The sequence below is a fragment of the Alexandromys fortis genome, unplaced genomic scaffold (assembly GCF_014885135.2).
Source record: "Alexandromys fortis isolate MF-2015 unplaced genomic scaffold, M_Fortis_MF-2015_v1.1 scaffold_12, whole genome shotgun sequence".
In the NCBI taxonomy this organism is placed as follows: Eukaryota; Metazoa; Chordata; class Mammalia; order Rodentia; family Cricetidae; genus Alexandromys; species Alexandromys fortis.
The window spans coordinates 5,061,082-5,086,120 of record NW_026067937.1 but is presented as its reverse complement, the minus strand read 5'-3'; the positions used below and the strand labels follow the sequence as shown (position 1 = coordinate 5,086,120).

Here is a 25,039-nt window from a genome sequence, read left to right as displayed (position 1 = left end):
ACATTTACACAATGGAGTACTACACAGCAGAAAAAAATAACATCTTGAATTTTGCAGAAAAATGGATGGAGCTAGAAAACATTATTTTGAGTGAGGTAACCCAGACACAGAGAGACAATTATCACATGTAGTCACTCATATGTGGTTTTTAAACATAAAGCTAAGAAAACCAGCCTACAAACTACAATTCCAGAGAACTTAGACAACAATGAGGACACTAAGAGAGATTTACACAGATCTAATCTACATGAGAAGTAGAAAAAGACAAGATCTCCTGAGTAAATTGGGAGCATGGGGACCTTGGGGGAGGATTTAAAGGGGAGGGGAGAGGCAGAAAGGGGGGCAGAGAAAAATATAGAGCTCAATAAAAATCAATTAAAAATATATAAAACATATATTTTACTTTATTAAAATTTACAACTTTGCTGTGTATGGTGGCAAAAGCCTTTAATCCCAGCACTCAGGAGGAAGAGGTAGGTGGATCTCTGTGAGTTCAAGACCAGCCAGGACCACAGAGAAATCTGCCCCCGCCCCCACAAAATACAACTTTTATTCATCCAATGATAGCAGAAATAAAATAAGCCATCAACACAGAAGATATTTTCAATGCACATTACTGACAAAAGATCTAGTCATACTGTTGGCAAAACTCAATAGAAAAAAACTAGGCAAATGATATATGATAGTAAGTCACAAGTAAGGAAATGCAAGCCAAGGACATTTAAAAAAAAACTCCAGAGGCTAGAGATGGCTCAGCAGTTAGGAGCAGTGGCTGCTCTTCCAGAGGACCTGGGTCCAATTCCCAGCACTCACATGGCAGCTCACAACTGCCTGTTAACACAGTTCCAGGAGATCTGAAACCCTTGCACCAATGCACATTAAAGTATTTTTAAAAATTCCAACCTCACTGACGATAAGGGAAATATAAAACCCACAGTCAGAAGCCATTATACAGTCATGAGACTACCAAAAAGCAGAACAAGAATAATTGTAAATGCTGGTTTAAAAAAAAAAAAGTGTAGTTACTTTCTTTTTTTTTCTTTTTTTTTCTCCCCTCCCCCCAAGTGCAGTTACTTTAGACAGCAAAGCCAAAGACAAGCACGCTGCAGAGCAGCACTTCTCCAGGCGTGTGCCCTACATAGACAGATGCTCACAAGCCCTCCAAAGAAGTAGACTGAATAACGCTCTTTTCATTGCTCCATACAGTAATGAATTCTGAGATACTCTAATTGACTGGGTACTGCAGTTTACTCATACAATACTAAGTATACAACACAAATGTGATTCTTAGGGTTAAGGGTCTTAGCTCAGTGCTTAGAGTGTTTCCTAGGCAGTTCAAGGCCCTGGATATGGCACTTAACACTAGAAAGAAAGAAAAAAAACAATGTGGCTTATAATACAATGACCATATATTTGTGTACCACACACACACACACACATACACACACACACAAATTCATAATAGATAAAACTGGTTTGGAAATGCACAGCAATTATTTCAAGTGTTAAAAATGGGGGATGTTCAGCTGCAGGTGGTGGCTCACACCTCTAATTCCAGCACTTGGCAGACAGAGGCAGGTAGATCTGAGTTCAAAGCCAGAATGGTCTACAGAGATAGTTCCAAGACAGCTAGGCTACATGGAGAAACCCTGTCTCGAAACACCAAAAAGAAAAAAGAGAGGAGGGGTGTTTAAGTTATACTAAGAACAGAAAGAACTAAAATGGATAATGCTGTGGCAAATGGTGCATCATCTATTATAAAGTATCCTTTAATTAAGACAAAGCTCTAACATCCTTAGGATCCAAAGGAGCTGGGTGCAGGCTACCAGGGATGCACACTTTCAGTGGATGTTCAAGTTCCTAACACAAAACAACATGGCACTGGAGCTAGAGAGACGGCTCAGCAGGTAAGAGCACCTGCTGCTCTTGCAGAAGACCCCAGTTTGGTTCCAGATACCCACGGGACAGCTCACACCATCTATAATATTCCAGAAGACCTAATACTCTCTTTAGGACTCCATGGGCACTGTACACATGTGCACACATATATTCAGACACACACAAATTCATAAGAACATGTAAATATTTTTAAGTGCCTTTAAAGGGGGAAAATGAAATATTATTTGAGAATTCTAGATGAAAGAGACAGGAATTCTGTAACATTCTTGTAACTTCCTTATACATCTGGATGTTACTTGCAGCAGTAGCAGAAAAATCACTTGTGTTCAGGCCATTCACTGTATGAACTGTAAAGCACATAAAATCCCAAACTCACAGTCAAGTCCTGAGGGGCACTGGCCAGCCTTTGCTTGGTTTTTGCTTTCTCCACTGTGAAGCCCAGTAGAACTCTTAACTCTGTTCACCTAGTAGCCTACTGAACACTGGACTAAATGTTACCATGCCTGGCCTACCAGGCCTTATTAGCCTATTTTGGGTTTTAAAAATAAAATAAAGTATTGATAAATAGTAAACATTAATCTCTTTATTTAAAAGTAAAAGACATTATCTTACCGATTTTTGCTTTGTTTAGTTTTAGGTTTTTTTTATTTTTAAGACAGATCTCATTGTGTAGCTTTGGCTGTCCTGGAACTCGCTCTGTAGACCAGGCTGTCCTTGAACTCATAGAGATCCACCTGCCTCTGCCTTTGGAGTACTGGGATTAAAGAAGTGTGCCACCACCACCTGGTTCCGACATTTTTTCTTAAGGAGTCTGTAGGAGACATAAGTGAACTTGGAGAATGGAACTGCATAGCAGCGCCTAGTCAACTTGGCCGCTGTTACGTTCTCTGTACATATTTATAAAGGACAAACATGTGTCTTCTTTGAAATAGAAAATCAGCTGTTAATGTGAACAGAACATTGTCACAATTAAAATCCTGCACTACTTTGTGTGGTCTTTGGACCAGTATTTTGTCAGTAAATTACACTGAAGCACTTTACATAAACATTTGCACGTATCTGAACCACACGTATAAAGCTTCATAAACGGGGTCTATTATCTGAGGTGCCGACAGAACATTTTATCTGAAAATTCTGAAGTCTTGGGTATTTTCCAGCAGTACTGTGGAGAAGGCATCTAGAGAATGTGTTGACTATACACAATCTCCGTATTAAATAACAAGCCTGGTCTGACTTAGCAAAACACTCCAACTTTTGGAATGGAAAATGACCTGCTGGACATTTCAAAGGTGCTAGAAATCACCCTAACAATCCAAATCAGTCTAAAGGGGGGGCTACTCTTACTAGAACAGGTAATTTCCCAAAGTTCTCTTAAATTATCAAAGATAAACATCAGAATTACTGATTGGTACCAAAGGCAAGATAGGCCAGAGACCTAGGAAAGAACCAAACACGTGTGGTAAAAGAAAAAAAAGTCAACCAAATGTTTCCTAATGATATTCTGCTATACTCATGGATAGGTGCCTAGCCCATGTCATCAGAGTATTACAGATACTTCACCTAGCAACTGATAGAAACAGATGCAGAAACCCACAGCCAAACATTAGGCAAACCTTGGGGACTACCACCAAAAAAAAAAACACAGAATCCACTACCCTGGATTCACAGGGGCTCACAGAACTGGCGTGGGACTGACCAAGGCCCTCTGCCCCTCTGCACATTGTGACAATTGTGTAGTTTGGACTTGTGGGAGTCCTAACAGTGGGAGCAGGAGCTGTCTCTTACTCTGTTGCTTGCCTGCTTTTGGGACCCTTTCCTCCTGCTGCTTTGCCTTGTACAACCTTCATAGAAAAAGAGGTGCCTAGTTTTACTACAGTCTGATATCCATGGGGGAGGCCTGTCCTTTTCTGAAGAGAAATGGAAGAGGAGGAGGAGAGGATGGAGAGAGTTGGGGTCTGAAAGGAGAGGAGAGAGGGGAAGCTGTGACCTGGATGTGAAAACAAAAATAATAAATAAATAAATAAATAAATAAATAAATAAATAAATAAATAAATGCAAAAAAAGGAAAGAGAGACTGATTGGCTCAAGATAAGGTTTACCTAGTACTTTCTTGAAGTAAACTTAAAATTAAATATCAAAATTTAGTTCATAAACCTGGGCATAGTGGCACACACTTTTAAACCCACCACTCGGGAGGTAGAGGCAGGTGAGTTTCTCTGTGAGTTAGAGGCCAGCCTGGTCTACATAGGGAATTCCAGGACACCCAGGGCTACATAATGAAACCCTATCTCAAGGGGAAAAAAATCAGTTCATAAAGCTTCAGTTCAAATGATTGTCTTCATTAATATCTACCAGTGAACTTTTTGCTCATGTGTTTATGTGTGTGTCTGCCACACATGGGTGGGGATGAGAATAGGGCATCATTTCTCCTGGAACTGGGTTTTCAAGCAGTTAGGAGCTGTCTGAATAAGTAGCTAAAGAAATTCATTTGCAAAGCTAAGTACACACAAAACTTTTGTACTTCTTAGTTTGTCCCCAAAAGAATCACCAAAAAACTATTTTTTAAAAAAAGGGGGAAGACTAGAGAGACATATCTCACATCAACCGCTGACCTCTGCTTCTGTGTGAACACGCAGTCCAGTATTTTACTATAAAATCATGAAAGACAAACACCCTTGGAAAAGGTTAAACTTCAATGTAAACGTCTAAGTTTTTCAATTACTATAAAATTATAAAACATGCCGGGCGGTGGTGGGGCACGCCTTTAATCCCAGCACTCAGGAGGCAGAGGCAGGCGGATCCTCTGTGAGTTCGAGACCAGCCTGGTCTACAAGAGCTAGTGCCAGGACAGGCTCCAAAACCACAGAGAAACCCTGTCTTGGAAAAAAAAAAAAAAAAAAGAAAGAAAAGAAAAATAAAGCTAAAAAAAGTAAAAAAAAAAATTATAATACAATCAGATTTTCTTAGTCATTTTAATGTCCATTTATTCAATCAAAGTACATGTAAATCCTGGCATACTGGTTTAGTCCTTTTATGGGACAGTTTTCATTGTTTATTAGAATATACTATATATAACAATGGGTCTCATCACATACATTACATATTGTGATCATACTCACATAACCCTTACCCTCTCCCATTCCCCTCATTCCCACTAATCGCCCTTTTTCCTCTTTTGCTTCACTAGTCTGAACTTCACACTAGTGTTTACAGGAGCCGTGTGAGCTTGTGCAGAGCACAGGCATCTCACCGGTGACCACACAACTGATGCACATGGCCCTCCTTCCCATCAACCATCAACTGCATGTAAATCTGCAGGGAGAAGTAGAGCCAAGAGCCCCTTTCCTTCACATGACACGATGTTGACAGGTCCAATCTTGTACAGACCATGAGAAAATATCACAGCTGATCTGAGCTCGGGAGTTCAGCAGCCACGGGGCTGGAGATGGCTCAGCAGTTAAAAGTGCAGTTTCCAGTACCCACTTCAGACAGCTCCTAACCACTTGAAAACCCAGCTCCAGGAGAAACGATGCCCTCTTGTGCCCACCCACATGTGGCAGACACACACATAAACACACTAACAAAGAGTCTTAATTAAAAAATTTGTTCTGAAAAAAGCACAACAGTCAGACCATACCCAGGAGGCAGGGCTCCACAACCAACCCCCAATGTGGCTGACTCTTCCATTCTTCCCATCCCCTTTTCAATGAACCCTGAGCCTTAGTCCTATTACTTTAAGTAACAGGGTAGCAGCCTACTTTCTGCATGTATAACTTATTGGACTGTCTTCCCCACTTGTTAGAATTATAAAGTACCTGATATCCTTTCCTTAGCATATATCCAGAGAGGGGGCATGATAATATCTTGGAAAGAACAACTGCACAAATTTTACTAAAACCACCACCAAAAATAAGCTTTTTTAGATTTCAAGTTTTTGTTACTTACTTACTTTATTTCATATGCACTGGCATTGTGCCTGCTGTATATGTCTGTGTGAGGATGTAGATCCCCTGGAGTTACAGACAGTTGTGAGCTGCCATGTAGGTGATGAAAATTGAATCTGGGTCCTCTGGAAAGCAGCCTATGCTCTTAACCACTGTGCCATCTCTCCAGCCCCCAGATTTAAAGTTTTCACAACCTGAGCTCAATCCCCAGAACTGAAAGACTCCAGGAAACTATCCCCTGCCCTCCACCCATGAGCCTTGGTATGAACATCTGCCTCCCACCACCACCACACACAATAAGTAGGTAAATAAATAATGAGGATTTTCTGTGTTTTTTCTTGGTTTTAATTTTTGAAGACAGGTCTCACCCTGTAGCCCCGGCTGGCCTGGAACTGCATAGGCCAGGAGAGCTCACTTGCCTCAGCCTCCCGCATGCTGGGATTAAATATTTGTGCCTTCTACATGCTGGGATTAAAGAGATTAAAGATTTGAGGTACCATACCCAGCTATAATTTTTTTAAGCAGGAGAAATGATGATACCAGATGGAGAATACAGTTGACAACCAAACATGTAAAATATTTTACCAGCTATAACAATATTTCATTTTTCTATACTCAAAATTTATAATTCGGCTACCCCCCAAAAAAGCAATTAAAATAGACTAAAGAGATTACAAACCCAATTATTTTGGGACTTGGAATAATTATTTTTTGATTTTATATTTACAACTAATATTTATACTATTTCTACCAAAACTGGCTAGAATTGACACAAAAGTATGTTTTTTTTTTTCATGTTGTTTTAAGAATATTATGCTCCATACTCAGGCATATACGGTTTAGACCTGATGAGGAAAAAAAAGGCATGAAGTTGGCGGGAACAGGAAAGTAGGGATGGATCTGGAATGACTTAAAGGAAATACAGAGGATAAACATCATCAAAATATCAAAATACATGGTCTGGCCAGGCATGGTGGGACACGGGGGGAACAGTGAGGGGTGGCAAGAAGCAAAAGTCTTAAGCTAGTCTGATCTAAACAGTGAGTTCCTCCAGGTCAGCCAGAATCAAATGGTGAGACACGTCTCAAGGAAAAGAGTATGAAAGTCTCAAAGAATTAGTAAAAATATGTTTTAAAGGGTGTAACATAACTGGGCACAGGACAGCACACCTTTAATCCCAGTCCTCAGGAGGCAGAGGCAGGTGGATGTCTGTGAGTTCTAGGGCAGATTAACCTACACAGTGAGTTCTAGGACAGCCAAGACTATAGATAGACACCCTGTCTCAAACACACACACACACACACACACACACACTTTTTCTTTTTTCAAATGAAGCCAAGCATAAGAGTGCACATCTTTAATTCCAGCACTCAGAAGGCAGAAGCAAATGGATCTTTTGTGAGTTCTAGGACTGCCTGATCTACAAAGAGAGTTCCAGAATATCCAGGGCTATGAAGAGACACATTGTCTCAGAAAAAAAAGAAAGAAAAGGAAGGAAGGAAGGAAGGAAGGAAGGAAGGAAGGAAGGAAGGAAGGAAGGAAGGAAGGAAGGAAGGAAGGAAAAAACAAAGTTCAAGCCAGCCTACACTATAAAAGAAGCAGTGATGAATAGCATCATGGCTTCTGGCTCTACAGCTGTATAACCTGTCATTTTCTTTGCAATTTTGTCATTACACTCTATTTAATCTCAATTAATTATACATTTAAAGCTCTCAGAATTATTTTAAATTATACTTTGGAAGTAATGTCTTGAACACAATACCCAACTTTCAATGTTATCACTCTAACCTATTAAGTATTTAAACTGTAGCATTGTATATCTACAGCCATATGCTTTACCAAACTACAAGACTGTCTTATTAAACAGCACATAATAGCTGGGTGGTGGTGGCATATGCTTTAATCCCAGGACTAGGGACGCAGAGGAAAACAAACCTCTGAGTTCAAAGCCAGCCTGTCTACAGAGAAGTTCCAGGACAGCCAGGGTTACACAGAGAAACCCTGTCTCAAAAAAGGAAAACAAAACAGAACATAATAGAAACATACAAAACTAGAAAACATTTTGTAAGCAAATTAACTACCTGCAAATGCTTCAAAGTTTATTATTTTGTTCATAAAAGCTCTAAAATAGCTTGTAAAAAATTATGAACCCAACCAAGTATGAAGGTATTAAGGAATCTCAAGTTAGCCAGGTTTGGTAGCCCATACCTAGAATATATCAGCACTTATAAACTGAGGCAAGATAATGACCATAAGTTCAAAGCTAGCCTCAGTTATACAGCAAATTTTAGGATACTCTGAACTACAGTTCTATCCTGACAGAAAGAGAGAGAGAGAGGAAAAAGGAGAGAAAAAAATTATAAGCATTTTAAATATAGATAGGTTTTGTATTTTCTATCAAACCTTCAGAAAATTTTCTTGGCAATCTTTATGTAATCAAATACTATTTATAATAAACTACATAAAAATAATAAAACTAAAGGTTAAATGACACATATTCTACAGATGTCATTCTTTTTCATAGCCCACGCTGGCTTTGAACTCACTCACTGTGTACCTGAGGACAATGTGCAACTTCTGATCCTCTAGCCTCCACCTCTGCTGCTGCTGGAATTTCAGGCATGTACTACTGTGTTCTGGTATGATGAACTACTGACAGCGTCTCATGGATGCTAGGCAGCACTTTACCAATGGAGATACATCCCCAGCCTAATTTGATTAATGCAACTCTCATCATATGCATCAAATTTTTCAAAGTGGAAAATGCTCTCCAGCATAAAATTACTAGGAGGAGGGGAAATACATGTGACTAACCATAGCAACCCTTGACATTCAGTATAACCAAGAATTACACTAAAAATCAGTCTTTGGGGCTGGAGAGATGGCTCAGCAATTAAGAGTACTTGCCATCCTTGCAGAAGACCTAGGTTGTTACCAACACTCATGTGGCATCTCACAAACTTTAACTCCAGTTCAGGGGAATCCAACACCCTCTTCTGGACTCTGCAGACACCAGGTACACAACTTACATACATGCAGGCAAAAGATTTATATACATAAAACAAAATTTAATTTTTTTTTTCAAGACAGGGTCTCATTATGTAGTTCTGGCTGTCCTGGAACTATGTAGACCAGTCTGACTTCAAACTAATTTTTTTAATTAATTAGAAGAAATGATCAGGCAGTGGTGGTACACGCCTTTAATCACAGCACTCAGAGGCAGAGGCAGGAGGATCTCTGTGAGTTCGAGACCAGCCTGGGAGTTCTAGGACAGCTAAGGTTACACAGAGAACTTTGTCTCTAAAAGCAAAACAAAACAAAAATCAGTCCTCCAGTTTCTAGAAGTGTTTTGAGATGACTGAAATAGTAGGCCATGTTACCTTTAAAAGTCCAATACCTTCTTGTGATTTGGAAATAATGAAACGCATGGCTTCAGTTTTTAAACACAGCTTGTATTTCTTCTCTGACTGCTATTGATGGTTTCATTTATAAACACTAAATTCTATCACCTGCTGTTATATTTGTTGCTCATCTAAATGTGGTTTTTCTTATGTATATTATAAAAATATTTTATGATTGCCTAATAATTGTAAATGGTCAAAAGAATGATTTAAAAAAAAATCAGTCCTCGACAACTTAAATCTTTGCCCAAACAAAAAAAGTTATAGCTCAAATGAGTAATACACTTCCTTTTATTATTCTCCCCTATGCTAAATCACCGTTTTTAAAAATGATAATCCTTTTGGTTTTGCTTATTAAAGAGTGGGGGAAGGGAGGAGCATGAAGACCTGAGCTTGACTATAGGATCTTGTGATTGAAGTACAACCTTTTAAAGGTTATCCACTGACCACCACACATGTGCTATGGCAAACACATGCCAATACATGTAGGTATACGTGTGCACGTGTGCATACATACATACATACACACACACACACACACACACACGCACATACACACACTCCATTTTTTTAAAGGATAAGATCAAAGAAAACACAAAGTAAAAATGAACCTGGAAATCTAGCCATTTGAAAAAAAAGAAGCTGAGTGCAGTGGAAGCAAAGGCAGGTAGATCTCTTTGAGTTTGAGGCTAGCCTGGTCTACTTAGTGAGTTCCCTTAGGAAGGGAAAGAGGAAGAGAGAGAAAGAGGGAGGGAGGGAGGGAGGGAGGGAGGGAGGGAGGGAGGGAGGGAAAGGAAAGAGAGGGAGGGAGGAAGAAAGGAAGAAAAGAAAAACAAGTGAAAGAAATGCTTAAGCTGGGTAGAGTGCTGAGGTGGAAAGAGAAGGGAACACAAGTTTGAGGTCGGCCTGGACTAGAGGAGTCTCTGACAAGAGGTCAAGTATGCTAGCACTGGTAATCCCGGCACCAGGGACACAGAAGCACGGGGATTAGAGTTCAAGGCCCACCTGAGCGGAAAAACAGTGAGACCCTGCTCCATACAAAAACAGGAGGTAGGTTGGAGAGGTGGCTCAGCAGCTAAAGCATTGGGTGTTCTTCCAGAGGACCCAGGTATAACTCCTAGCAACCACATGGTGGCTCATAACCATACATAACTCCAGTTCCAGAGGATTCTATGCCCCTATCCTGGCCTCTACAAGCACCAGGCACACAAGTAGTGCACAATACACAGAAAATAAAATAATAAAATTTATATAAATAAAAACAGATGATTAAACTAGGGGTACAACTCAGTTATAGACAACATGCTGAATGTGAGATCTTGGGCTCACTCCCAGGATAGACAGATATAAATAAATGCATGTCTGTCTGCCTTAGGAAGTGGACTGTGTGACGGTATCAGAAGCCCGGCTTTTAATTTAATCTGAAAAAAACAAGATTTATAGAGTTTCATATGTACCTTGACATTTCTTTTTAAGAATCTTTTAAAACAAAATATAAATCCTGTAGGCCAAACTCTAATTATAATTAGCACATTAAACTCAATGCTCTTTGCCCGTTCGATTTCAGAGAAGCCTGTAATGTGAAACTTTTTAAAGGGCTTAAATAACTGTAATCTCAGAACTAATGAATTTTTATACTAGTTTGTGTTTGTGCTGTTTTGTTATTACTTTGGTTTGGTTTGGATTTTAAACTAGCCAGACCTCCTGGTATTACCTGAGCAGTAGAAAATCAAGAGTTCACTGCCAGCCTGAGTACATAAGACCCTAGTTCAAAACACAAAATGAAGATGAAGTAAATCTGCTAAGACAAAGTAGCCCTAGCAATATCATTTGGACATTATCAGCATGCTTCTGGCTCTTTTCACTTAGACATGAGTAGCTCCTAGGTCTCCAGCACCCACCCTGGTGTCTCAGCATAGAGGCAACTATGTGACCTTTGTTTAGTGACAGCAAGTATCAAATGAGAGGGCCTCTGGTCTCCTAAGAAACTCAACACCTACTTTGACCAATACTTAAATACAATATATGTATAACATACACCTCCTTACTGTGTCCAGTCTACCTCGGTCTTACAGGTGACTGAGATCTAACAGAACAACTAGAGCAGAGCTGTACAGAAGCACTCTACTGTTGCTTTCCCCATACTATTCTGACTGAAACCAGGCCAACCAGAAAGCAATTAACAACCTCTTTAAGTTGACCACACAGGACTCTGCTAAAAATTTAATAAATAAGCCAATGGTGGTGTACACCTTTAATCCCAGCGCTGAGGAGGCACAGGCAGGCAGAACTCTGATTTTGAGGCCAGCCAACTCTGATTTTGAGCAAGTCCCAGGTCAGTAAGGGATACACAGAGAACGCCTGTCTGGAAAAACCAAAAAGAATAACATAAATAACCTAACGTAGCTCAAAACTTCTGCTCCAAAAACGTATTCTTCTTCAAGTTATAACCTTTTAAAGGTACTAGGGAAGATTATTACTTTTAAATAGATGAGTCTAAAACCAGTAAGGACATTTAGTATAATTCCTTTCACCTTATAATTTCATCACATTCAAACGTTGCTGGTTCTGACAGAAGTCTGCTGAGAAAGTTCCTTTTTCCCACAGAGAGAAATAATACTACATCCTAGTTAAAGTGGAGGAGGGGCCGTACTTTTAAACAAACACCGATTCCTCCTTCTAACAAAGCTCTTGTAGTCCCTCTTCAGAAGTAGGTTCCAACTTAAGCAACACTAAGCCTGAACTCTGGACATTAAGAAACCAGGACAGCTGCAACCCACAAATTTTACAGCAGGAATGTTTACTTTGGCAGCAATAATATAAGCATGTATCAAATTAGCCTGTGTGTTCTAATAATCAAAGCACAACAATTTGCGGAAGGCGGTTTTTTGGGTTGTTGTTGGTTTTTTTTTTTTTTTTTTTTTTTTTTGCTTGTTTTGTTTTGTTTTTAAATAGAGAATTTCCAAGTTCTTGGAACAGCCTTAAAGCACTGTCATGACATCTTTTCCCATCCAAGCCCAGGAGAAGCTGACATGGAAACAATGTTTCTATGCCCCTGAATCAACCAACAGGTCAATTTTCATCTGCTTTATCATACTGGATAATCGGCTACAATGAAAACTATTGGGAGGCTAACTCCTCGACCTCAAAGAAACAAAGTTAACTTCAGGAGTTAATAAGGGAGGCCCGGCAGTGGTGGCATATGCCTTTAATCCCAGCACTCAGGAGGCAGAGGTGAATGGATCTCTGTGAGTTCCAGGCCTGCCTGGTCTATAGAGCAAGTCCCAGGACAGACTCCAAAGCTACACAGAGAAACCCTGTCTCGAAAAAACAAAAAAAAAAAAAAAAAAAAAAAAAAAAAAAAAAAAAAGTTAATGAAGTAAATCATTGCAACATAGACGTAATTATTTCATTTAAATGAATATGCATGAATTATATTTTATTAACAATTCCACATTGTAAGGTTGACATTTTCCTCCTTCCTCTTTTCCATATGCCTCCAGTGTTCATGCAGCAAATATTTAAAAACAAAAATTCAATCAGGAAGATCGTTTGACAGCTAATGCCTTTTGAAGTTGCAGGGAAGCAAGCCTACAGCACCGCCATTAAACATACATCTATGTGTCAAGTGCTATGCTTGCTACAGCAGCCAACCTCTGTAATTTGCAACCTACTTTATGGTATCCTATGACAGACCATCCAAAAAATTAACAGAGTATAATCTTCAGCCTCTTCTCAAGCACGTTTACAAGAATTATCTCATAGCAACCATCTACTTTGATGAGACTCTGAAAACCCCATGCCCAGAAGCCAATGGCTGGTTTATAAACAAGATAATGACTAGTTCAATGGAAAACGCATTACGACAAAATGCTAAGAACTGTCTCACCATGTTATGATCTGCTTGCCTAATTCGTATGTTCAGCTACTGTAGTCAGCAATGTCCAAATATAAATTTAAAACATTTAATGGCCAGTTCTGTTCTAGACTTCGAGCTCATCTTACCTGTTTAAACAGGTGGTGCTTTCCCCTCCATCTATCCTCCGAAATACTTTTCTTTGTGAATGTACTACCTATACTAGGAAATTCTCCCCAAAACACAATGAAATAACCAACACTGGAAAGTCAGACATGCCTACGTATCTCTACTATAACAAATTAAAAATAGTCAAAATAACTCAAGAGAAATAAACTGACACAGATTAAACACTAAATTTCACAAATGAAATAAAGTTCCCTATGCTTTATGAATGCAATCATAAATATACCAAGAAATACCTTGTTGGTTTAAAAAAAAGAATGTGGGTTGTTTGGTTAAATTTCAATTAATGGTAAGTAACATGAAGACAGAAGAATCAATACAAAAAAAAATTAAGGTCAGTCATATTTTGTTTACTTAAAATACTGAAGCTTAATCATGACCTAACCCTTATCGTTGCTCATTGTGTAAAATTAGCACTGCACTTGCAAACCTAAGCAGAATCTAGACTTATCAAACATATGGCGAGACTTGCCCAGTTTCTGATATAGTAAATGAGGCTGAAGCATTAAAATATTTTTCTTGGTAAACAATAGCAAAAAATAAAAAAAAAAAACAGACCTAGAAATGTTTTCATAATCTGGTCAGAGGAAAAAAAAAACTCTTTAAAAATTTTCAAGCACCCAGCAATTAAAATCTTAAAATTAAGTGAAATTGTTTGAAGTACCTACACTTCAGAGGCTGTAGTTTACAGCAGAAACCTAAAATAGAAAACAGAAAAATAAAAATCAGCAGATCTCTAAACAACTCGGAGGTACATAGAAACGAAGACTGGTTCTTCAGCTAACTTTTCCAGCCCTGTACCAGAAAGACATCAAAACAAAGTTGACGGTAAAACCCTGAGTTTTCCCTGTAAACTGGGCCCTAATCTGAAACCTGAAAGAAAAAAAAGAAAAGAAAAAACCCCGCTGCTGCTGCTGCTGCTGCTGCTGCTGCTGCTGCTGCTGCTGCTAATTGAAGCTCCTTATAAGCAGCGAACTGACAGGTGGAAAAATAAATTCCCTAGCAGGCCAGCCAGAGGTTGTGAAAACACGGTTCAAGGACCGAACGTGTTGTGACTGCTCTGTAACAGGTCCACGGTAATTTACGCACACACCCTTCGGCGCGATCCCTCCAGCGCCGGGGAGAATGGGAAACAACAGGCTTCCCCCCGAGATCCACGTACCATTTTACAAGAGCCGTCTCCCCCCAGACAGGAAAACAGACATTCTGGTCCCGAGTCCTTTCCGCTGAGCTCTCCCCCAGCGCGAAGGAAGGGAAGAGGGCCGCCGCCGCCGCCGCCGTAACGAGAGAAGCCGGCAACAGCCCCGCCGCGCGGCCGCCACGCCTTCCTCCCGCCGCCGCTGGGGACGCGGAGCCGCGGATCACATTTCTCCTCCCCAACAATCACACGCACGCACGTCCCCGGAGTTGACACCCTCCAACCCCGCCGCCCCGCGACGCCGGTGCCAGGGCCCCCAAGCCTCCGGGGCGCAGCCACGGGGCTGGGCGCTCCGGCAGCGTGCGTGCACCGCGGTGTTCGCTCCCATCAATGAAAAGGAACGAGGTCTCCGTCGTGACGGCCTAAAGCCGCGGAGCCCAACCGGGGGGCCCCCCGGGGGACCAAACAAAACTTCGGTTGCTGGGAAGAGCCGTTGCGCAACCTCGGCTTGAGGGCGGGGGGTGGGGGAGGCCCAGACCGCCCGGCGCGGCCAGGGCGGCTTCCCGGAGGCTGCGCCAAGCGCGCGAAGAGCACGCGCGGTCCCCGCGTCCGGCCGCCTCGGGCCTGGCGTGGCGCCGGCTTCGGGAACCGCCCGGGACGGCCGTCGTCAACCGGGCGGAAACGGAGCAGCGGCGCCCCGAGGGCTCCCCCCCTCCCCCGGCCCCGAGGCCCCGCGTCGCCGCCGCCGAGCTCCCCGCCCTCGCCCGGCTCCCTTACCTTCCTAGAGGCCCGCGCTCTCCCCGCTTCGGGCGGCCGCAGCCCTGAGCATGTCCGGGATGGGTCGCGGGGGCCGTGCGGGGACCCGGAGCCAAGCGCTTCAGCAGGCGGCGCCACCCAGCCGGGGCTCAGCCCCTCTCGGCGGCCGCTGCCATCTTGTCCTGGCGGCTGAGAGGAAACGGCGAAACACCCTCCCCCGACCGCTGCTGCTGCTGCTCTGGCTGCCGATCGCCGGGCCCGTTTCCCTCATCTTCCTTCCCGGGGACCTGGGGTGGGGACGGCTCGACAGGGGGAGAGGGGCGGTGACAAGCCGGCGGGCCACTGGGGCCTACGGGCAGCTCGGGATGCGGGCCCCGCGGCGGCGAGGGCCCATGTCCCCAGCGCCGAGCGAGGTTGAGACAAGGACGAGGAGAGCCGCTCGCGAGGCCGCGACGCCGGGGGCCTGCGGCTTGGACTCCTCTGGGCGCCGCGCTGCCGGCAGTCGTCACCCGGGCAGCTGCCGCGGGCCGCCCGCCCCGATCTCGGGCCCCTCCTCCACGCCCGCCGGCCTCGGCCGCCGCCTCCGCAGCGCCACCGCCCGCTCGGCCGCGTTGCGCGCCGAGCCCGGGCGGCCCCGCTCGCCTAGGGCCGCGGCGCCTCCGCGAAGCCCCTCCCCGGGGTCCGCCCGCGGCCGCGCCCTTGACGCTCGCTGCCCGCCCGGCGGCCCGCGCAGATCCTACCCCGAGCTCTCACGCCACCCCTCCAGCAGGAATAGCTTCCGTCAGCCCTCCTCTGCAGTTCTGAGCCTGACTCGGCTCCCACTCTGCCAAAAATACACTTTCAGGGGACGATCCCAATATCCAAAGAAGCGGTTCAGACGCGGAAGCAGGATTTTACAGGCCTTTCCAGGTCGCCCCATGCTAATGTCCCTTCCCACCCCTTTAGAATCTGTCTCTTGGCATTTTAGGAGTTTAAAAACAACGAGAAGTGAAAATGGTTAGCCACATGAACCGTCTCGGTCTAAAATAGGTCCTTCCCGCTCCCCCATTCCAAGACAACAGGAGACTTGTCACACCGTGTCAAAGAATGAGGGAAGGTCTGTTGGAAGTTTCCCAGGCGCACCACCACGGTGGTTGGGAAGCTGCCCACCTCTAAGATGATAATTCTCCATCGAGTTAGTTCCACACCCAAGCTAGTTTCTTCGCTCTTGGAAACTAGGAAATCGACAGAATGGTCCATTTCCACCCACGTAATCATAGAACCATGGAATTTGAGATGAAAGAATCTTACTGATGCATAGTCCAAACTCATGCTAAGACAAGGGTTTAAACAAGTTTCGGTGACGTGAGCAAGGTTATAGAGCAAAGCCTTAGTCTCCACCCCTTCTCTCCTCGTCTATTCCCCCACCCCCACCCCATCCCCACCCCCGCCCCAGGAAGCAACTCAGCTAACCTTTTGAAGCAACCCAGCATTCTGCAACCTATGTTTACAACCTGTTTTGCCTGGTTCCTTTTGTTCTGAACAAATATGTAACGTTACCGCAACCCAAGCACCTTTCTCTCTCTAATGGAAGTGCCCTTTGCTTTCTTCCCTTGAGCTTCCTGCTGATGTTTTTCTCCACACACATTTTCTGTTGCAGCATCTAGGGCAGGGTAAAGGGGGTGTAGGTACTGTGTGCATATTACACCTTTATAGCCTACTGCCTTTCAAACAGAAGAGGATTGTGTAGAAAGTCTTCAAAAGTGAAAGGGGTTAGCATGCCTCAAGGCCACCCATAATGCTTCTTCCATGATGGGTGGGTGTTTTCTTCAAGGCAGAGGATTCTCAGTGAAAAGTCAAAGTAGAAAAAAAACAATGTCTGATTTTAGAAAAGGCATGCGCAAGAAATGGGAATGGCAAGGCAAGCCTGGAATACCTGCGTTGGGAAGATAGAGGCAAGAGAATGGGGTTCAAGGTTATCGTCTACAGACAAAAACAGGCCGGCGGCAGAGCCATTGCTTTTTTTCCTTAGCATTTACTTTGTATTTTTTAAGGCAATAATAAAAAATTTTAAAAAAAACTGTACAATCAATACAAAAAAGTGGCAATACTAGAGAAATCTCTCAAAGAAAATATTCCATTAGAACTGAATTTTCAGAACTTTTGCTAGCATATCTGTAACCTCCTATGGAAGACTTCCCTTGTTTTTGTGGTTGCTACACTTGTGAAGAGGCTGGAGCTGAGGACTTCCCCCCTCAGCTGGGTGGTTTGCCCCACCCTCTTTCCTATGAATTCCAGAAAGGATTTCTGTCACTTTTTCTTTTAACCATTGCCTTGCCAATGGCTAAATATGGTATCTAATTTAGAAGCTTTCTAATAACGCTTGCTAAACAAGTAAACACTAGTGCAAGCCCTCCTCCTCATTAACCTGCTGTCTCCTAACCTAACATCCGTGTTCTCCTTCCCTCAAATCCATTCTGAACTGGAACATACAGATAATCTTTCAAAACTGTCAAGTAGCAGTTTTTTGTTAAGTTCATTTAAAATTAAAAACAGGATGTAGTGTCTCACTCCTATAATGCTAGAACTCCAGAGCCTGAGCAGGAGGTGATTGTCCAGAGTCCAAGACCAGCGTGGGCTACATAGTGAGCTCCTAGCCACTGTAGACCTGACAGCCATACACCCTACTCTCAAATATATTCGAGTGAAAGAAGACTCATTATCCTCTCATAGCGTGGGATCATTTTTAAATACAGACTACTTCTGACCTGGTGGTTCAGGCCTTTGATCTCAATAGACAGAAGCAGGAAGACCTCAAGGTCACACCTGCCTGGGCTACAGAACGAGTTCAAAGCCAACCTGAGCCACTTCGTGTGAGCAGGCTCAGAAAAGTTTTTCAAAGGTCTAGGGAGTCCTAAAATTAAGGGCTTAGATTCAATCCCCAGCAGTCTCATAAAAAGCCAGCTTCAGCAAGCCCAATGACGGGGAAGAAAGGGGGGGGGTCCCTGGGACCTCTGACCAGCCTGTCTAGTCACCAGTGAGAGGCTGCCAATGACCGAGGTGGAAAGCAATGAAAACTACTGGCTTCTCAGCCTCAGGCCTCCATCTACATACAGGACTACACATCTATACACACACGCACACACATACATACACACACATACACACATGTGCATGCACACACCTACACATGCGCGCACACACAGGAGAGAGAAAGCCTGGCATATAGCTCAGTTGGTAGGGTGGTGTCGGCCCAGCATACCCAAAGCACTGGGGTCAATCCCAGCTCTGCAGATAACAAAACGGGATAATGGGATGATACCCACCTGTAGGCCCAGAACTAGGGAGTTTTTTTGGTTTGTTTGGTTTTTGGGTTTTATTTTTCTGGTTTTTCAAGACAGGGTTTCACTGTGTGTCCCTGACTGTCCTGGAACTCACTCTAGAGACTAAACTAGCCCTCTGCCTCCCAAATGCTGGGATGAAAGACATACCACCACAGCCCCACTTCCAGGAGACCTTATTTCAAATTTCAAAAGATAAAAGGAGAGAAAGGAAAGGAAGGAAAGGAGGGAAAGAGGGAGGGAGGGAAGGAGGGAGGGAGGGAGGGAGGGAGGGAGGGAGGGAGGGAGGGAGGGAGGGAGGGAGGGAGGGAGGGAGGAAAGGAATGGGAGAGAGGAAGAAAGGAGAGGGAGGGAGAGAGGGAATACAGGAAGGAAGGAAAGAAAAATCTGAGGCATCTATGCAAAGGCATCTAGGAGGAAGCAGCAGAGAACAAGAACTCAGAGCTTGGAATGGAGGAAGGCAGGGGAAAGCAGAGGAAGGTGGAGCCAGGCTGGGCTCAGGACCTTATCCCAGGGCAAAGGAAGCTAGTGAAGGGATTGGGGAGGGGAGAGTGTGATCAGAGCAGCCACTACAACCTTTGGGGGGAAGAATCCCCAGTGGAATCCATTGTTTTCTACTTACTCAAATTTTCCTTCCAGTTGCTGTCCATCTCTATCACATTTAAAAGCCAAAGCCACATTAGCCTGAACTGGAGCCTTAAACCCTTTACAGGACGGAAGCCCTTGAAACCTTGTCTGCTTTTGTCTCCTGACTCCTGTCCTTAAACCTCCATAGGACGGAAGCCCCTGAAACCGTGTCTACTTTGTGTCTCCTGACTCCCGTCCTTCCAGCCATTTCTTCCTCGGGTGCCCCTCCAAGTACCCCCTCACCCTTTCAATCCACAGTCTTGACTCTTCCCCCAGTACTGGAACTGAACCTAGCACAAAGCACTGTTCTGCCAAGAGCAATACCCCAGTCCCTCTTCTTGTTTTTATGCTGTGACGTGGTCTCTCGGGCCTTGAACTTGCGAACCCCCTCTCTCAGCAACCCCAGTAGCTTCCACCACAGGTGCACCAGGCCCAGCAGAGCTCAAGTTCTTTCTGTCTCTCCCAAAGACCAGCTATGTTAGCTGGCTCATGTACATTTTCTGTCTTCCTCCACAAAGACTTTTTTTTTCGTCTTTGTCATTTGCTAGTTGTTTGATCCCCCGAAGTCTAGAATAGGAACTCAATAAATATTTATAAAACGAAAGACTAGATTTGCTATGTAAGTAGAAAGAAGCTGTCCCAGTCCTTGGCCACCACCCACTCGCCAGGTCTGAAGCCTGGTCGTTTCTCTCGGTGGCACTCTGCCTCCAGTGGTTCTCAGTCCAGCTGAGGCCGGTGCTCCTTGCACCCTGCTTGTATCCATCCCAGCTGAACTGCACACAGGTGTCAGTCACAAATGACCTCGCACAGCCTGGGCACACCATGCTAATGCTTCTATTCAAAGCAGCGCAGTTTCCAGAAAAACCTTGGAACTCTGTCAGAACCTGAGTCACCAACCCACCCACGGCCATCTTCCTCAAGGAAGTTCAGCTTTGAGTTTCGCGGTTGCTTCCTCCACCTCAGACCCTTTGGTCCCTTTTTTCCGAGAGGGGTAGAAGGGGCAGAGTGTGCCAAGTTAACCAATGAGCTCCCTTAACTACAGATCAAGGAAAAAAGCTTCATCTAGGGACTTATTTCTCCTCCTCGCAGGAGGTCCTGGCTTCCTAATGCAAATAATCTACCTTCTTCCTGGAGACCAGTTTTGTTTATCTGGGCTTCAGGGAGGGGCGACTGGGATGGAAAACCCATTCAAAACTGACTGCTCAAGCCCATATTTGAATAACTAAAAAGCCCACCAGATAACCTCTTTGCAGCCCAAAGTTCTGCTTCTCATATTAAAAAGAAAGAAAGAAAGAAAGAAAGAAAGAAAGAAAGAAAGAAAGAAAGGAAGGAAGAAGAGAGAGAGAGAGAGAGAGAGAGAGAGAGAGAGAGAGAGAGAAGGCAGGTAGAATGGCTCAGTGGGTAAAGAAACTTGCTGCCAAGCCTAACCGTCCCTTTTTTGGGGGTGTTTTGTTTTGTTTTGTTTTGAGACAGGGTTTCTCCGTAGCTTTTTGGATCCTGTCCTGGAACTAGCTCTTGTGGACCAGGCTGGCCTTGAACTCACAGAGATCCACCAGTCTCTGCTTCCCAAGTGCTGGGATTAAAGGCGTGGCCTGACCGTCTGAGTTCTACACCAGAATCCAAATGACGGGAGAAGAAAACCCCTACTGTGAACCTTGGAATGTGTTCCTCCCTCTCCCCAAAAGACGTACAAATAAATAAAAGTGGTTGGTTTCCCTTTTTTTTAAGCTGGGTATAATGGCACTGGTGTATAGTCCCAGGCACTCTGAGGATGAAGCAAGAAGGGTGCAAGGTCAAGGCCTGCACTGGCAACCCAATAAAAAAATCATCAAAGACAGAAAAACAAGCAGCCAGGTCTAACGACACACGCCTTTAATCCCAGAATTTGGAAAACCCAGGCAGGTGGTCTCTGTGAGTTCCAGGCCAACCAGGGGAGTGCAGTGAGCCCCGGTCTCTAAACAAAACCCAGTTTCACTAATTAACAAAGGTGAACGTAGTGTGATGTTAGGAAGATGGGGAGATGGTTCATCAGATAGTGCTTGCCCAAGACAGGTCCAGAGTTGGGGCTTCATCACCCCTGAAAATGCTGGGTAGACCAGGAAGTCTGACTGTAATCCCAACAAGAAGGGGAAGATCGCGTCTCCCATGGCAGGAGGGCTAGCTAGATGATCAGAATCAGAGGGCTCTGAGTTCAAGGAAGGGATCCTGCCTCAATGTACAGGAGACTGGGGAAGACACCCAGGGTCAGCTTCTCCACACCCAGGGTCAGCTTCTCCACACCCAGGGTCAGCTTCTCCACACTCATTCTGGTGAACTCCTATACATGCAAACAGCAAACACACTGTTCCCATCCCCACACAACATACAGAGATACATGCAAAAAAAAATGGAACCACATTAATACGGACATTCATAATCTCATTTTAATGAATCATTTATTTTTATTCTCTGCGTATTGGTGTTTTGCCTCCATGTATGTCTGTTTGAAGGTGTTAGATTCCCTGGAGCTGAAATTATACACGTTGGTGAGCTGCCCTGTGGGTGCTGGAATTGAATGCAGGTCCCGTCCTCTAGAAGAGCAGCCAGCGCTCTTAACTAATGAGCCGGCTCTCCAGCCCCATAATCTCATTTTAATATGGAGGTTAGGTAGTACAGCGAAAAGAAAAACCCTATAAAATGAAATTCATTCTTGAAAAGTCCTGAAATTACCCATAAAGTGCAGTGTTTATTATTTTGGGTACACAGCCTGGAATAATAATAAGTACTATAGCATCATCACCTTACCTCTGGGAATTTAGAATTCTTATGATGATTATAACTCTTTCACTTAACTCTTTCATCTAAAAAATGTTTTATTACTTTTTCAGTGTGCCTGTGTGTACGTGTGCATGTGTGTGCGTGCGTGTAGGTAAGAGGACAGCTTGTGGGAGTCACTTCTCTGATTCTACACACGGGTTCCAGGAATTGAACTGAGGTCTCAGGCTTGCCAGCAAGCACCTTCACCAGATAAACCATCCCACTGGCCCCTTCATCATTTTTTTTAAAAGATGGAGTCTAATAACCACTCTTTGCCAAAGGTTTCCTGCAGTCCTTATGAATCTCCCCACTTCCTCCTCTAAAACAGGAAGAGCACTCGCATTCCCCCCTACGTGACAAAGGTGTCTCCCTGGGTAACGGATCCTGAGAATCCTTGAACAATCATTGTTCACATAGGCTTTGCTCAAATGTCCCTTTCCTTTTGAGTGACTCCACTGCCCACTGCATCAGCTCATCTAGAGGACAGCCCAGCCCACACCCACACCTTCTACACTGTTCTCTGTCCAGACTTCCGGTAGTGTTTGTCCTTCCTGTTTGTTTTGTGTTTGAAACAAACTCTCTATGTAGCCCTAGCTGCCCTAGAGCTAGACTAAGGTAGCCTCGGACTTGAAGAGCTCTTCCTGCCTCTGCCTCCTCCTGGCTTTTCTTTTGTGTCCATGTTTATTTGTTTGTGTGTGTCTGTGGTTCTGGCAGGGAGCGGAGGGCTCCCTCTTAGCGCCTGCTGCATGCTAGGCAAGAGCTCTGCCCCTGACTTACACCCCAGCTTCACCCTCACTCCAATTCTCAGACGTCAAATAAACTTGAGAAGCAAATTCAGACTTCACTTTGAAGGGTGTTTTAATTTGTTTGATTGATTGGTTGTTTCTAAGCTAAGAGTGACCAGGGTCTAGGAACACGAATTCAGGTTGTCCAGAAAGATGGCATGTTCCACCATGAAGCTTGACCTCATGAACACAGAACGAAAAGACAGTCATAGATCAATGCATTAACAAACATGTTACCGGGACGGCAGGTGAATGGGTCATGGAAAAGCAGGGAAACTCTGCTGTATGGCTCAGATTGCAAAGTTTTTTGGAGCCAGGGTCTCCCAAGGTAGCCTTGGCTGCCTGGTCCTTAATATACAGACCAGGCCTTGAACTTGCAGTGATCCCCTTGCCTTTGCCTCTAAATTGTTGGGATTACAGGTGTGGTGTGTGTGCCGTCTCTACGAGAGGTATCAGATGGTTTCGTGACATTCTTAACTTTTATGATGGTGAAAGCTAGTGATCTGCTAAAAATATGTTCCAAATAATTCAGTCCATAAGGTGGGGCCAATAAGATGGCTCAGTGGGTAAGGTGCCTGCTACCAAACCCCATGGGCCTGAGGGTGATTCCTGGGTCTCATGTGGTGGAAGGGGAAATCCTACCCCTGAAAGTTGTCCTCAGAGTCCCCAGGAGTGCTGTGGTGTGCACACCACATAACAGACAAATAAATAGACAGATGACATCTTTAAAGTAATGTGGTAGAAAGCAATTGAGGAAGATATCCCTGATGTTGATATTAACTTTGAGCCTCCAGGAGCACCACACAGTAAGTGTACCTACACACACGTATACATGACACACACAAAGAGAAAGGTATGCACTCATAAAGAACATTATAATCCCCCTCTGGAAGGGCTAATGTGGAAAGGACAATGCTCCAGAGAAGCCTTAGTATAAAACCAAAAGCAAGACCAACAGACTGGAAAAGGGCAGTAGAGCTCACAGTCCTCTCAGACAGGAGGTGGAAGCCCAGATGGTACACATGTCTGAAATCTCCATCACTGCTCAGCGGTCCTCTAACTGCTACATGCGCTCAGTAGCATGTACATGCACACACACACACACAAACACACACACACACACACACACAGTTTTTGGTGTAGGCCTGGGAAGAAGGCTTAGGGAATAAAATACTTGCCTCATATGCATGAGGACCTGAGTTCAGATCCCCAGAAACTGTGAGTTCATAGCCAGCCTGGACTACATAAGACTCTGTCTCAGATAGACAGACAGACTGAGACACAGATGGAGAGATGGGTGGTGGTGGCACCGGCCTGTAATCCTAGAACTTGGTAGATGACATAGAAAGATTAAGTCTTAGGCTAGCCTGGTCTACACAGCGAGGATCAGTCACAACAAATCAGAAGCTATGAAATAATGCATGCTGAAAAGCGGCCCACGCCCCTGCTATCCTGTCTTCATTTATGGAAGAGAAAACAGAGATTCAGTTGAGGGAGAGTAGAAGAAGCTCACACCAGGGTCATCACTGACCTAAGGCCACACAGGTCCTACCCTCTTACCTCACACATCCCACTGATAGATCATGATAACTTTCTGGAATCCCAAAGTAGGAACTCTGCTTCATCCCAAATTTCTTCTCGTCTCTTTACATCTAGCCTGGGAAGTAGCCCATTGCTCTATATTCAATACTGCCTGCCCGTCCGTCTCCAGGTAAGTGCCCCATGCATTCCCTTGGAGCTCAGGTGCCACAGTGGAACATACGAGGAAGTACACTGGGACCAACCCGGACAAGCTGTGCTCACTAACAGAAAAGGCAAGTTCAGTCATGCATAGCCTTGTAACAATGACAACAAGCCAAGACCGCAACAAAACCCTGTCCGCGAACGTGGAGTCTTCTGGGATGGCAAAAATGCCAGGCACTCAGGAACGAGTCCTTATACTTCATGACCTAGCCTTCACATGCCAATGCAGCTCTTCTAGGGGTTGGAGACAAGGAGCTGGTCCCACAGGGCCAGTGCAGCTGAAGTGTAGTGGATGATCTGTGGAAACAGCTCTGCTCTTAAGGCATCCAGGATAGAGCCTGGGACGTGACTGAGAGGCGCTTTCTGCAAACCTGACAGCCTAGTTGCCTGGGACTCTCGTGATGGAGGAAAGAACCAACAAGCTGCCCTCTGACTTCCACATGTGTGCCATGGCACTTGTACGTACACACAGACACACACACACACACAGACACACACATTAAAATAAATAATTTTTTAAAAAGACTTCTAGAATTGACAACAGGAAATGTCCAGGTAGGTTTGTGAAGTTTATGGCTGGGAAGAAGT

The 25,039-nt window shown here is 44.3% G+C and overlaps 2 protein-coding genes across 11 annotated transcripts in view; one reads left to right on the top strand and one right to left on the bottom strand.

Annotated features, from left to right (window-relative positions):
• The window catches only part of Hipk3 (homeodomain interacting protein kinase 3), a 108,995-nt gene extending 84,708 nt beyond the window's left edge, over positions 1–24,287 (bottom strand). For 2 of the 10 annotated variants that reach the window (XM_050146920.1, XM_050146921.1), the window contains exons 1-2: positions 15,202–15,393; positions 2,512–2,710 (exon numbers count right to left, since the gene is read on the bottom strand). In XM_050146920.1, coding sequence (XP_050002877.1) covers positions 2,512–2,623 — 112 coding nt within the window. In that variant the 5' untranslated portion in view covers positions 2,624–2,710; positions 15,202–15,393. Of the gene's footprint in view, positions 1–2,511; positions 2,711–13,950; positions 13,985–14,448; positions 14,905–15,201; positions 15,394–24,268 lie in introns of those variants that run through there. The other 8 variants (XM_050146922.1, XM_050146923.1, XM_050146929.1 and 5 more) reach the window with 7 other exon arrangements.
• On the top strand, positions 10,547–15,249 carry LOC126504530 (basic salivary proline-rich protein 4-like). The gene is made up of 3 exons (XM_050146899.1): positions 10,547–10,555; positions 14,529–14,851; positions 14,955–15,249. Exons 1-3 carry the CDS (start codon positions 10,547–10,549, stop codon positions 15,247–15,249), a joined length of 627 nt encoding a protein of 208 aa, XP_050002856.1.
• Positions 24,288–25,039: the final 752 nt, after the last annotated feature.

Coding starts and splice junctions, on each gene's coding strand:
- LOC126504530 (XM_050146899.1), top strand. Junction 14,852..14,954: donor CTCCGTCGTGACGGCCTAAA/GCCGCGGAGCCC, acceptor GGGGTGGGGGAG/GCCCAGACCGCCCGGCGCGG.